Below are 14437 nucleotides of genomic sequence, written 5' to 3' on the forward strand. Positions count from 1 at the left end.
ATGGATGAATTCTTTTGTAAGTCAATTCGGTGATGAAATGCCAGATGTAACAATGGGGCCATTTGAGTTGTGCTTACCAGATGTGCCTCTCAGATGTACAGTAACTGGATTCTGATTATATGGATGATATATAAAGATTATTTGTAGACAGATGTTGTGTGAATTGACGTTGAATTGTTTGTCACTCTGAACACAGCTGGATTAAAGGCTTAGATGGGAACAAACAGGAGACTGATGTCCACTTCAACTCCTTGACTGGGGAGGGGAACTTCAACTGGCGTTTTGTCTTCCGGTTCAACTACCTCCCCACAGAGAAAGAGATCACCTATACGAAAAAGGAGTCAATCTTCTCTCTGGAGGAATCTGAGTTCCGCCAGCCTGCTGTTCTTGTGCTTCAGGTCTGGGACTATGACCTCATCGCTGCAAACGACTTCCTGGGTGAGAGGTCACGATGAGTTTGTATCTTTGTGGTTCTGTTGTCCTGTGTGGCTCAGTCGGTAGAGCATGGCGCTTGCTACGCCAAGTGTCGTGGGTTTGATTACGCTGGGGCCAACCATACGTATAATTTATGCAGGCATGGCTGTAAGTCGCTTTGGGTAAAAGTGCCTGCTAAATGGCATATATTATTGTATCTAAGTATAGTATAGAATGATTGTAAGTATTAAATTATTTAGATTTTTAGTTTTTTCCTCTTATAGGTTCTCAGCTCAGATTGGCTAAGAAAACAATACCAGAACTACTGATGAACGTAACAACTACTAGTAAACAAAAACTATAAATTAGCACTTCATTTTTGTATAGATTTTTTAAAACCTTTATTTCAACAGGGAGTCCCATTGAGACCAAGGTCTTTTTCACAAGGGAGCATTTTACAATTTTACACCTTTTACAAAATACAGGAAAAAACAAAAATACAGACGCACTCAAGAAAAACATTTCTCAAAAAAGAAGTCCTCGATCAACATTTTGATTTGCCCGAGAGGCACCAATGTATCCAGTTTAAATTATTAATTGGCCCAGGCACCAACGTATCCACTTAAAGTATTTACTGGCCCAGGCGCCAACGTATCCACTTAAAGTATTTACTGGCCCAGGTCTTTTCATGAAGACTTAATCAAGTATTTTCCACTTCTAATGAAGTAGAACAAATGCAAATATGAAGAGTTAATGGTGCTGTTGACAAAACAAAATCAAACACAATCCTTTATCTAGTGTATGTTTTTCATAATATATAATGATTTGTTTCTAGATTGTTTAGTAGAATTCAACACTGTATATCCCTACAAGTAAACATATACTAATAGAGAAATGAAGGAAAAGGCTGCTACAGGTTCAGATCTTAGTCGTGAGTGTTGGCATGAGCGAGTGTTGGCATGATAAACATTGGTCTATATTCATACTGTCCAAGCAGAAATTCATAAATAGTCATACAAAAAAATTACTTTAAAGTGACAGTTTCCTGGCATCTTAACCATCTTCTTACCTCAGAAGGACACCACAAACGATTTATCACAGCAATCGACTAATGTATTTAATTACCATAGTTTGTCATGTTAGCATAATGGGACCAGTTGAAAGTTGTAGCCGGTACGTCACCTTTTTGGAGAGGTGATCGGTCCTTTGATAATTACGTTAATATCTGAAATACTATAAACCACACAGGTTCTTTTCCAACAGGGGTAGAACATGGAAATAACAAGCACACAACGAGATTGCAATAGAAGTCATTTTATTTTCTGCAGCAGCAATTAATAGTTTTAGGATCAGCTTTGTATTCAATAAATTCATAGTTTCACACATCAATAATTAACATCGGAGTGCTCCGCATATAAGTATAAATAACTACATCTTCAGAGCTGTCACACGTACAATTACTCTATCACCATAATTAACTTGATACACATGCACACAATATTACAATTATTGTGAATAGTCAGATTAATATAATAGTTATATTTCATTGTTTACATGCTTTGTAAGACGAATGAATTTTCTAATAATCCTGTTTACATGGACACATCTGAAATCAGGCTACCTGATGGGACTTTGATAAATGCAGAATAACAAAATAAACGTTCCACCAAGCTGTGAAGCCTAGTTGATTCTGAGTTCGGACATTTGTATTTATTAAGGATACTCTTCCTGGGGTCCAGCAACATTAAGGCAGTTATATACAATTACAAATATTACATGACATTACATTTCATAACACTTTTCACAACACATTAAGTGTGTGCACTCAGGCCACTACTCTACTACCACATATCTACAATACAAAATCTCTGTGTGTAGAGTGTGTGTGTTAGCATGTGTATGTGTGTGTCTGTGCCTGTGTGTGTGTCTCTTCACAGTCCCCGCTGTTCCATAAGGTGTATTTTCATCAGTTTTTTAAATCTGATTCTACTGCTTGCATCAGTTACTTGATGTGGAATAGAGTTCCATGTAGTCATGGCTCTATGTAGTACAGTGCGTTTCCCATACTCTGTTCTGGACTTGGGCATTGTGAAGAGACCACTGGTGGCATGTCTTGTGGGGTATGCATGGGTGTCCGAGCTGTGTGCTAGTAGTTTAAACAGACAGCTCGTTGCATTCAGCATGTCAATACTTCTTTAAAAATAAGTAGTGATGAAGTCAATCTCCTCTACTTTGAGCCATGAGAGATTGACATTAATGTTAGCTCTCCGTGTACATTTAAGGGCCAGCCGTGCTGCAATTTTTCCTAAGTCCATCTTTGTGGCACCTGACCACACGACTGGACAGTAGTACAGGTGTGCAAAACTACGGCCTGTAGGACCTAACTTGTTGATAGTGTTGTTAAGAAGGCAGAGCAGCGCGTTATTATGGACAGACTTCTCCCCATCTTAGTAACTGTTGCATCAATATGTTTTGACCATGACAGTTTACAATCCAGGGTTACTCCAAGCAGTTTAGTCACCTCAACTTGCTCAATTTCCACATTATTCATTACAAGATTTAGTTGAGGTTTAGGGTTTAGTGAATGATTTGTCCCAAATACAATGCTTTTAGTTTTTGAAATATTTAGGACTAACTTATTTCTTGCCACCCATTCTGAAACTGACTGCAGCTCTTTGTTAGGTGTTGCAGTGAATTCACTCGCTGTAGTAACTGACGTGTATCGTGTTGAGTCATCCACATACAGTGGGGGAAAAAAGTATTTAGTCAGCCACCAATTGTGCAAGTTCTCCCACTTAAAAAGATGAGAGAGGCCTGTAATTTTCATCATAGGTACACGTCAACTATGACAGACAAATTGAGATTTTTTTTTTCCAGAAAATCACATTGTAGGATTTTTAATGAATTTATTTGCAAATTATGGTGGAAAATAAGTATTTGGTCACCTACAAACAAGCAAGATTTCTGGCTCTCACAGACCTGTAACTTCTTCTTTAAGAGGCTCCTCTGTCCTCCACTCGTTACCTGTATTAATGGCACCTGTTTGAACTTGTTATCAGTATAAAAGACACCTGTCCACAACCTCAAACAGTCACACTCCAAACTCCACTATGGCCAAGACCAAAGAGCTGTCAAAGGACACCAGAAACAAAATTGTAGACCTGCACCAGGCTGGGAAGACTGAATCTGCAATAGGTAAGCAGCTTGGTTTGAAGAAATCAACTGTGGGAGCAATTATTAGGAAATGGAAGACATACAAGACCACTGATAATCTCCCTCGATCTGGGGCTCCACGCAAGATCTCACCCCGTGGGGTCAAAATGATCACAAGAACGGTGAGCAAAAATCCCAGAACCACACGGGGGGACCTAGTGAATGACCTGCAGAGAGCTGGGACCAAAGTAACAAAGCCTACCATCAGTAACACACTACGCCGCCAGGGACTCAAATCCTGCAGTGCCAGACGTGTCCCCCTGCTTAAGCCAGTACATGTCCAGGCCCGTCTGAAGTTTGCTAGAGTGCATTTGGATGATCCAGAAGAGGATTGGGAGAATGTCATATGGTCAGATGAAACCAAAATAGAACTTTTTGGTAAAAACTCAACTCGTCGTATTTGGAGGACAAAGAATGCTGAGTTGCATCCAAAGAACACCATACCTACTGTGAAGCATGGGGGTGGAAACATCATGCTTTGGGGCTGTTTTTTCTGCAAAGGGACCAGGATGACTGATCCGTGTAAAGGAAAGAATGAATGGGGCCATGTATCGTGAGATTTTGAGTGAAAACCTCCTTCCATCAGCAAGGGCATTGAAGATGAAACGTGGCTGGGTCTTTCAGCATGACAATGATCCCAAACACACCGCCCGGGCAACGAAGGAGTGGCTTCGTAAGAAGCATTTCAAGGTCCTGGAGTGGCCTAGCCAGTCTCCAGGTCTCAACACCATAGAAAATCTTTAGAGGGAGTTGAAAGTCCGTGTTGCCCAGCGACAGCCCCAACACATCAACACTGCTCTAGAGGAGATCTGCATGGAGGAATGGGCCAAAATACCAGCAACAGTGTGTGAAAACCTTGTGAAGACTTACAGAAAACGTTTGACCTGTGTCATTGCCAACAAAGGGTATATAACAAAGTATTGAGAAACTTTTGTTATTGACCAAATACTTATTTTCCACCATAATTTGCAAATAAATTCATAAAAAATCCTACAATGTGATTTTCTGGAGAAAAAAAATCTCATTTTGTCTGTCATAGTTGACGTGTACCTATGATGAAAATTACAGGCCTCTCATCTTTTTAAGTGGGAGAACATGCACAATTGGTGGCTGACTAAATACTTTTTTCCCCCACTGTACATAGACACACTGCCTTTACTCAAACATATAAATATAACGTTTGTATGTGAAAACTATTTCTAAAATGCATACTTTCTCCAAACACACTTCAATCATGCATAAGAGGGAGGCTTGCGCTGCTGGTGCTAGCACATGCGCAGATCAAATACACTACTGGAACTCCGATTAAGCTATTTACATGACCTAATAATTTGAAAGATTGCTCAGAAAACCAGGTTTTAATTGGTGTATGCTTACTTCAATTATGACATTACACCGATTAAGATAAGCAAAGTAAGGTGTTTACATGACTAATGCCATAATCAGTTTAATATCGAATTACTAGTGTGCCTGTAAACATACTCAATTGACCACCCCTCCTGTTTTCCCTGTGCATGCCAACCTTCTCACAGCAATGAGATCTGCTGAATGAACAAACACCTATTTTTATAATGAAGGCCACACTCATAATTGCGATCTCACACACCTGGCACTGACAGAAGCGCAAGGCTGCGATTACAAACTGTACCCTGTTAGACATTTAATGTTAGCATCCTATTGGTTTCCATTCATTCACGTCACTACTAAAAAAACTTGCGAAAAAATACTGTTGGTTGCTGTGATGTCGACTCCTTTTGGGATAGATATTAAAATGGCAGGAAAACTTTTTCTTAGCGTGATACTCTTCACCTGCTAAAGGTTGCTCCCTCCCCTCTGTCACCTCTCTCTCCCAGGCTCCATTGAGCTGCGTCTGAACGACATGGTGCGGGCGGCCAAGACCTCAGGGCAGTGCAGCATACAGATGGCCAAGGACAAGGCCAGCCCCCGCTTCTCGATCTTCCGTAGCAAGAGGATGAAAGGATGGTGGCCCCTCATCAAGCTCAAGAGTCAGGAGGACATTGAGAGGGAGGAGAAGGAGGCTGAAGAGGCAAAGAAGAACAAGAAGAACAAGAAGAAAAAGAGCAAGCACAGCAAGATGAAGCCGGAGGACCTTCAGTTTGTAGACAGCAGTGGGAGCACTTATCTCCTTATGGTAATGCATTATGAGATTATAACTAACCTGGAGGGTTATTATGGCTGGGCAGGAGTAAATCCTGGTGTGGGTCACAGAGTAATAGCTGAGGTTATGGGGAGGATCCTAGTTAGCCCAAACTCCATGGAAGTTAGGTATTTTATACATTACCTTCCACTTTCAAAGTTCCAGACACTTTTAAAGTGCAGGGCAGTTATCCTTAAGAGTCTATTGACGCATCCGTGCGTCAATCTAAGAAACATAATAAAAGAATCCCCATCAAAATCCGTCAGTTTAATCAGCTTCTTGATTATCTTGGCAAAGGAGAAACGCTCACTAACAGGGTTGTAAACAAATGTGTGCACAAAAGTTAAGAGAAATAAGCTTTATGTGTGTATGGAAAATTTCTGGGATCTTTTATTTCAGCTCATGAAACATGGGACCAACATTTTACATGTTGCGTTTAAAATGTAAATGTAAATGTAAATATTTTTGTTCTGTGTAGTAAAGGCCAAATTCAATATAAATAAATATATTTTTATACCTAAAGCGGTCCTAAAATTCCAAATCAAATAGCTAGAGGTTAATGACTTCCAGCAGCTTCGGTCGAGCCTGGACATAGTTTGGAATTGGTGGTAGTGATACGTGTAGGGCTTAAATATAACCTTTCTGGATGTGTGTTGTGATTAGGGCCCTGTGTTGTGTGCAGTCATGTGACATAGCAAGATTGTATCCTGTATTTTAAGCCTTATCCAGAAATTAGAATTACACAAAAAATGAAAGCAATTGTCTGAGGATGTTGCTGGACCATCTGGCATGAAATGAAAAGGGGATTATTTGATGAAAAACCTTAAATAGGGTAATAAGGTTAAAGTCCAGGCATGTCACATGATTGTGCAAGACACAGGGCCCTATATGATTCCTCTTTGTATTTTCTTTGTTGTTTAGGGAAAAGTGGAGGCAGAGTTCCAGTTGGTGACCCTCGAGGAGGCAGAGCTGGCTCCTGTGGGAAAAGCCCGCAAGGAACCTGAGCCACTTGAAAAACCAAAGTAAGGGACTAAAATAATGCTATTCAATCAACATAATTGTGCAAAAAGCTTTCATGGTCATAGGGGATGTGGTATATTTAAGCAATAAGGCCAGAGGGGGTGTGGTATATGGCCAATATACCACGGCTAAGGGCTGTTCTTAGGCACGATGAGTTCTTAGGCACGACGTGTTCTTAGGAACGATGGCTAAGGCTTGGATACAGCCCTTAGCCATGGTGTATTGGCCATATACCACAAACCCCTGAAATGCCTTTTTGCTATTATAAACCGGGTCCATTATTTTCCCATTTCCATCTTCCAAGGCAACCCTATGCTTGGCGTGTTTGTATGGCCACAGGCCATGATTTCATCATGGGTCACTGTTCTGTACTAAACAGAAATGCAGAATTATGGATATGAATGTCATAAATAGGTACACAAAGGCAGAAATCTGCACTATCCTCCTTTGCATATTTGGGTATTATTCTACACACTGGCTTTATTTTAATGAGCTCTGCCACCAAACAAGACCACATTTGGTTGTTACAGACCGGACCAAATCTGAACCAAACATAGAAGTCCATGTTTCACAAGTTTGGACATCAACATACAGCACAGTAGAGCTCAGAAGAGTACAGTACAGTATAGTACAGCATAGATCAGTAAAGTAGAGTACAGTACAGTAGAGTTCAGTACAGTATCGTTCAGTAGAGTACAGTAGAGGATAGTACAGTACATTATAGTGTACTCAACTCTAGTGTGCTCCACTGTGTACTATACTGAACTCTACTCTACAGGACTGTACTGTGCAGAACTATACTCTACTTTTCTTTACTGTACTGTACTCTACTGTGCTGTAATGTACCAGCGCTTCTATCAAAGCCTCTCCCTTCAAATTGGTCCCTTTTGCGAGCAATTTTGTTAGGCTACATTGTTTCTTCTTCAGAGCACACTGGCGACATTACATGTCATTTTGGAGTGCAATTTCATTCATTCGTTTCCATCATCCCTTTGACCGATATTTGCTACCATCTTCGCCACAATATTGCAATAACTATTTACCTATTGTGTGCTAAACTGCGGGCATATATTCTGCATAGGTTTATTGCATATTGTGATTCGTGGGAATGTGCTCGTTGTTCGCAGTGTCCAGCCCAGCTGGTGGTGCGGAAATAGCAGAGGCAGCACTTTTTGCATGACTTACAGTAACTGTCTGTGGTCCTAAAACAATAGGTGTGCGCCTTTTTAATGTAGGGTTACCGTCAGTAATCTGGGGGCTTCTCCCTATACTTAGCCTGCAACATGTCAAAGTTGAAGTGCATTGCAGTTGTATTTCCCATTATAATAATCTTGCTGCTTCAGAAACATTTTAGTGAGGACTTTATTAGCCTACAAGTTAAGCAAAACGATAGTGACATTTGGGCCAAGATTATTATTATTATTATTATATGAACTTGCATTTGATCATGCTGTGTAAGTCATGTAACTGTTACATGCAATATTTGCTTTGGGGACTTTACCAAACAGATGTTGCTCTCCGGTTTTAACTGTGATGAACACAAATAGCCTAGGCTATGTGGTTGAATGTATTCTGCCACTGTTTACGCCAACTGTTGTTTTCTGGAACAGTGTCTGTAAAAGCCAGGTCACCCGCGATACAAGTCAGTATTCGACGTCCATCCGTGTCTGAGGATGTCGGGAGATGATGTGGAAACAAGCCACAATGGGCAACAGTGAGCGCTGTTACCTTCAAGTAGGTTTCGGTTTTGCTAGGGAGTTGTGGACAGGGATGGTGGATGGGCGTAAGCATTTGCCTCTTTTGCAAGTTCGAATCCAGCAATTGAAAGTTGTTTTTGAGATTTCTGTTTTAAGCCTATACCAAACCTTAACCCTTACCTTAACAATTCGGAGTTCATGCCTAAACTTAACCTTAAACACTTCAAAATTGGACGTTTGCAACAACTTTGAAATTGGACATTTGAGTAACATGGATGAACGTCTAATTCTGACGTGAGACTGTGAGAGCTAGTTGGTCTGTAGAAGATGTATGGCTTGTCGGCCTTACTGTATATATCACGGTGGTGTATGAATGCAATTGCAATGTATCATAGAGAAAACAACGCAATTATCACTACAGGTTGAATATTTTAATATTCATTGCATTGTGTTGTTGTAGGTAGGATAGATAGGATAACTGTCTTGTCCCTAAAAACATAGGCCTAATCAGTAGGAGAGTTGGAAGCACAGCCTGGAGAGCTCACACAATGCACCTGTCATTTCATAATCTGATAGCTTTTTTTATTGCGACAAGATAAGTCTATACTCTTTCAAAAAGACCTGTAGCAAAATGTCCGACATAACATCACCTATAGCCTACCGGATAATGCGAAGACACAATGTATGAAATGTATGAAATTAATTGATGGGGAAAGTCTTGTAAGAAAGCTCGCTAGACCACCCAAGAGGTTGGGCAAGTGTTGGATTGAGCAGAGTAGAGTGATGCTGCCACCACCTTTGTTTGACCGGTATGGTCCAGCATCAAAGGATAGGACACCAAAACTCAATACAGATTTAGCAAATACAAATATAGCAAACAATGATCTTTATTAACTACACAATTTCATAAAACGGCATGCATGAAATGGTAGGCGACATACTCAATTCCTGCAGTCTCTGTAACCCTGTAACCCGACGAAGGTGCTAAAAGGTGACACTACACACACCAGTGAGGTATACGTTTAAGGAGAACTGAACATCAAAGGTTCTACTAGTATTCACTGCAAATAGGGCCTAGCCCAATGAAACGCAATTGTACAAACATGCAAATTCACTGCACACAGGGGCATAAAAGATTACACACGGACCCACACCTGATAATAAAGTCATAAAACGTTTAAGGTTCTACTGCTACTTCACTGCAAACCTGGCTTAGCCCACGAAACGCAATTGTACAAACATAAAAATTCACTGCACACGGGCATAATAGCCAACAAAAATACTCTGATCTTGTAGATTATTTACTCACATTTTAGGGTTAGGAAAGTATGTATGAATCATTTAAAAAACTGGTTTGGAGAGCCTTTACGCACTAAATATATTGCTGAATAATGAGTGGTTTGATTCATCCTGAAAGTTGTCTCATTCAAGTTCAATCCATGAAATATTGGAAATGGAAAAAAGTGTACAATAGGGGTTGAACAATAGTCCTATAAATCTACCCTAATCCTCACTAATCATGGAACTGTATGACAACGGTCCAGTCGTGGTGAACCGTGCTCCAGGCTCCAGGTTTAACCTGCTACATGTGGTCTGAGTTCCATAATGATTCAAATAGGCTACATTACCCGAATTATTGCACAACGGTAGCCTAATATGATCCACTAATGCTAGCGACCCTCAGGAACAACTTACACAGACGTGACAGAGGAAGGAAAGGTAAACAGAATGGAATGATGCAAAATGTAATCTACAAATTGAAGACAACGAACACTAAAGTGACAGTTCTAAATATATGTGGGCATTACTGACGGTGGCTCCCGATAGTGGCTAGTATTTAACATGATACAAATTGTAAAATAAAATGGAGTATAGCCCGGGCATACTGTAGACTATAATTAAAACATACATCAAATAGCTTGGGTGTCCAGATTTCATCCATTCAAATTATGACACAATAAAAATTCTGAATACCGGCACAGCTACAGTGCATTCGGAAAGTATTCAGACCCCTTGACTTTTTCCACATTTTGTTATGTTACAGCCTTATTCTAAAATTGATTAAATTGTGTGTTTTTTTGTCGTCAATCTACACACAATACCCCATAATGACGAAGCAAAAACAGGTTTTTAGAAATGTCCTGTTGGAAGGTGAACCTTCACCCCAGTCTGAGGTTGTGAGTGCTTTGGAGCAGGTTTTCATCAAGGATCTCTCTGTACTTTACTCTGTTCATCTTTGCCTCAATTCTGACTAGTCTCCCAGTCGCTGCCGCTGAAAAACATCCCCACAGCATGATGCGGCCACCACCATGCTTCACCGTAGGGATCGAGCCAGGTTTCCTCCAGACATGACGCTTGGCCAAAGAGTTCAATCTTGGTTTCATCAGACCAGAGAATCTTGTTTCTCATGGTCTGAGAGTCTTAAGGTGCCTTTTGGCATACTCCAATTGGGCTGTCATGTGCCTTTTACTGAGGAGTGGCTTCCGTCTGGCCACTTTACCAAAAAGGCCTTAATGGTGGAGTGCTGCAGAGATGGTTGTCCTTCTGGAAGGTTCTCCCATCTCCACAGAGGAACTGTAGAGCTCTATCAGAGTGACCATCGGGTTCTTGGTCTTTGGTACCCTTCCCCAGATCTGTGCCTTGACACAATCCTGTCTCGGAGCTCTACGGACAATTCCTTCGACCTCATGGCTTGGTTTTTGCTCTGATATACGCTGTCAACTGTGTGACCTTATACAGACAGGTGTCTGCCTTTCCAAATAATGTCCAATCAATTAGATTTACCACAGGTGGACTCCAATCAAGTTGTAGAAACATCTCAAGGATGATCAATGAAAACAGAATCTAAAAAAAATAATCTAAAAACCTGTTTTCGCTTTGTCATTATGGGGTATTGTGTGTAGACTGCAGAGATTTTTATTTTATTTAATCCATTTTATAATAAGGCTGTAACGTAACAAAATGTGGAAGAGGTCTGAATACTTTCCGAAGGCACTGTATAGCCACAATACATGTCATGTTATGATTTTCAGTTAGCTTCCATATGGCTGGTTTCACAGTGCTCATAAGGAAAAATCATCTAAAACAATTGCTATGTGTATTTACAATCCCCATTCTCCAAACAGATTATTCATTTACCTAGCTCTTATCAATAGCTCTTATGCATTTGTAAATTACAGTGCATGGAGAATGCTGTTATTTATATAGGAAAACATTTAGTAGATGCTTTTTCCACTTGGAACCGGTAGGTTCGCTAAACCTTATTTATGGTTTCCTCGTGCGTAACGGTGGTGAAATTAAGTCAAGGTCAGAATACGGCTTATCTGAAGACACCTCTACCACACCTTCATTTCTTAGATCTCCACCCTGAACGAATAGCGGGTGAATAGCTTAAGTTCAAGGACAAAATACGCATAGAGTGAAAAGTGCATAAAAAGGGAATAATGTTACATTTACGCGTGCTTAACTCAGGTCGTAATCGGGGCCATTGAGCACATTTGATCTGGCATTAACATGTGTTTGTTGTTAAGCGAATACAAATGCACATACCGTTCACATTTTTAATACAAGGTGTAAATGGGGTCATAGACTGCATTTAAACATTGCTACAGTATAGAAGGTTTGATTGAATCTGGTCGGTAGGGCACACTTTGTGCAATTTGCTAGGTTTACACTGAAAACAAAGCTAAAACATTAACATGTATTAATGTATTCTTTACTTTAATGCCTTATTCCTTTTTTCTACTTTTACTTGACCTTTTTCCCTATCTTCTATTCCCCCTGGAGAAATCGGTGCAAACTCTACACCTGAGTCCTACTGCTCACACCATGTCATAGCCTAATGTATACAAATTAAATTTCCTTGAAACTGGGAAACATTACTCACTTTTTTGTTCATTTTGTCTCTTTCCTCATTCTACCTTTTTATTAGTCGCCCCAAGACAACCTTCAACTGGTTTATCAACCCCATGAAGACCTTCATCTTCTTCATTTGGAAGAAATACAAGAAGTACATCATCGCTCTACTCATCCTGGCAATCCTGCTGGTTTTTCTCATCCTCATCATCTACACCCTCCCTGGACAGATCAGTACGCTCATCGTAAATGGATGAACAGTCAAGTGCATTAGGATCAGACGGAGAATGAAACATCTATGAGAAATGTACTTAGTTCTCATAAGTTCCATTTAATTTGTGTTAGGACATTGTGTGTGGTAGATTTGCTGTTGGGATAGACTTTATCTATGTAAGTGCTCATTTCCATTGTATAAGACTTTTAATTTTCAAATACTTAGTTATTATTAGACCAATCTTAAACCTATATTGAACAATCAAAGCTACTGATGAGGAATTATTTGCACTGACTTGAATCTTTTGCATTTTTGTGTTTACTATTCACAAATGTTTGTATTCATCAACTACATTATTTACAATATGTACTTTTTCAATAAATCTATGTCAGTGAAATAACCTGGGTCATGCCGTTCTTAATATATGGAATGTTTAGGCTTATTTGCTATCTTCTGGTCCACTACTAGACCATGAAGGGTATTGCAGAAAGGATCTCTCTGTTAAAGGGGAATGGAAACACTAGGCTTTAGAACACCAGCTAACTGTAACTATAGAGATCCTATTAAATTACTTTTTAAATGTTTTTATTCGAATTCCGAATTCTATGACTAACTGTAAATCGCCATATTGGCATTTTTGCATCATCGGTAGGAGAGTTTTGGAATTCCTGAATTTACTGAGACCATGACCTCTGTGTACGTTAATGAGCATGCTTTGCTGGTGTCAAACCATATATGAAAACATTATACATATTTTGAAAGCTGAAAAACAGCCCTTTCAAATGATATGACATGCAATAAATAGCACCACATCAATCAAATGGCAATCAGTCAAGAAAAAACACCTGTGCAAATGTGTGCTTATATGCTTTTTTTCCAAAACAACTGCCATTTACACAACTTCCTAATGAAGAGCATATTGAGTCTTCCAGATTGATAATCTGCAATCAGCATAGTAATACCTTTTACTGTGAATGAGTTACAGACGTTTTAGTGACCGGTGGTATTTTTCTAGAATTGTATGGAATGTTCTGTGATCAGACACTTTCTTATGTGGATAGTATATTAAACACATACACTAGGTGTACAAAACATTATGAACATCTGCTCTTCCCATGACATAGACAGACCAGGTGACTCCAGGTTAAAGCTATAATTCCTTATTGATGTCACTTGTTAAATCCACTTCAATCAGTGTAGATGAATGGGAGGAGACGGGTTAAAGAAGGATTTTTAAACCTTGAGCCAATTAAGACATGGATTGTGTATGGGTGCCATTCAGAGGGTGAATGGGCAAGATAAAATATTTAAGTGCCTTTGAACGGGGCATGGTAGTACGTGCCAGGCACAACCGGTTTGTCAAGAACTGCAAAGCTGCTGTGTTTTTCACGCTCCCATGTGTGTCAAGAATGGTCCACCACCCAAAGGACATCCAGCCAACTTGACACAACTGTGGGAAGCATTGGAGTCAATATGGGCCAGCATCCCTATGGAACGCTTCGACACCTTGTAGAGTCCATTCCCCAATGAATTGAGGCTGTTCTGCATCTCAATACTCTGAATGTAAATAGTTATCTCTGCAACACTGATTTTCTTGCTATGTGGAGACATAGCAACATAATCTGTGTCGCAGAGATAACTATTTACATGGAGGATTTCCAGTTCCATGTAGCTTTGGTGCGCTGCAGGAGCTGTATTTACTATGCTCTCTTCCGGGAGTATGTGGACCAACCGGAGTTCCAATGCAACAATTGTTTACTCCCAGAGGTCTATAGAGAAGAAGTGGCTACTCTTAGCAAACAGATTAAGAACTTGCACAATCTACTGGGGAAAGCACCCCCGCCTACCTTCTCTACTTCACAGGCT

At 40.0% G+C, this 14437-nt stretch overlaps 1 protein-coding gene across 1 annotated transcript in view; it reads left to right on the forward strand.

Annotated features, from left to right (window-relative positions):
- fer1l4 (fer-1 like family member 4) overlaps window positions 1-12949 on the forward strand; it is an 87072-nt gene extending 74123 nt beyond the window's left edge. The window contains exons 43-46 of the mRNA XM_045223962.1: window positions 197-438; window positions 5481-5779; window positions 6707-6807; window positions 12434-12949. Coding sequence (XP_045079897.1) covers window positions 197-438; window positions 5481-5779; window positions 6707-6807; window positions 12434-12614 — 823 coding nt within the window. The 3' untranslated portion in view covers window positions 12615-12949. The remainder of the gene's footprint in view (window positions 1-196; window positions 439-5480; window positions 5780-6706; window positions 6808-12433) is intronic.
- The last annotated feature ends 1488 nt before the right edge of the window (window positions 12950-14437 follow it).

This window comes from Coregonus clupeaformis, chromosome 12, assembly GCF_020615455.1.
Source record: "Coregonus clupeaformis isolate EN_2021a chromosome 12, ASM2061545v1, whole genome shotgun sequence".
In the NCBI taxonomy this organism is placed as follows: domain Eukaryota; kingdom Metazoa; phylum Chordata; class Actinopteri; order Salmoniformes; family Salmonidae; genus Coregonus; species Coregonus clupeaformis.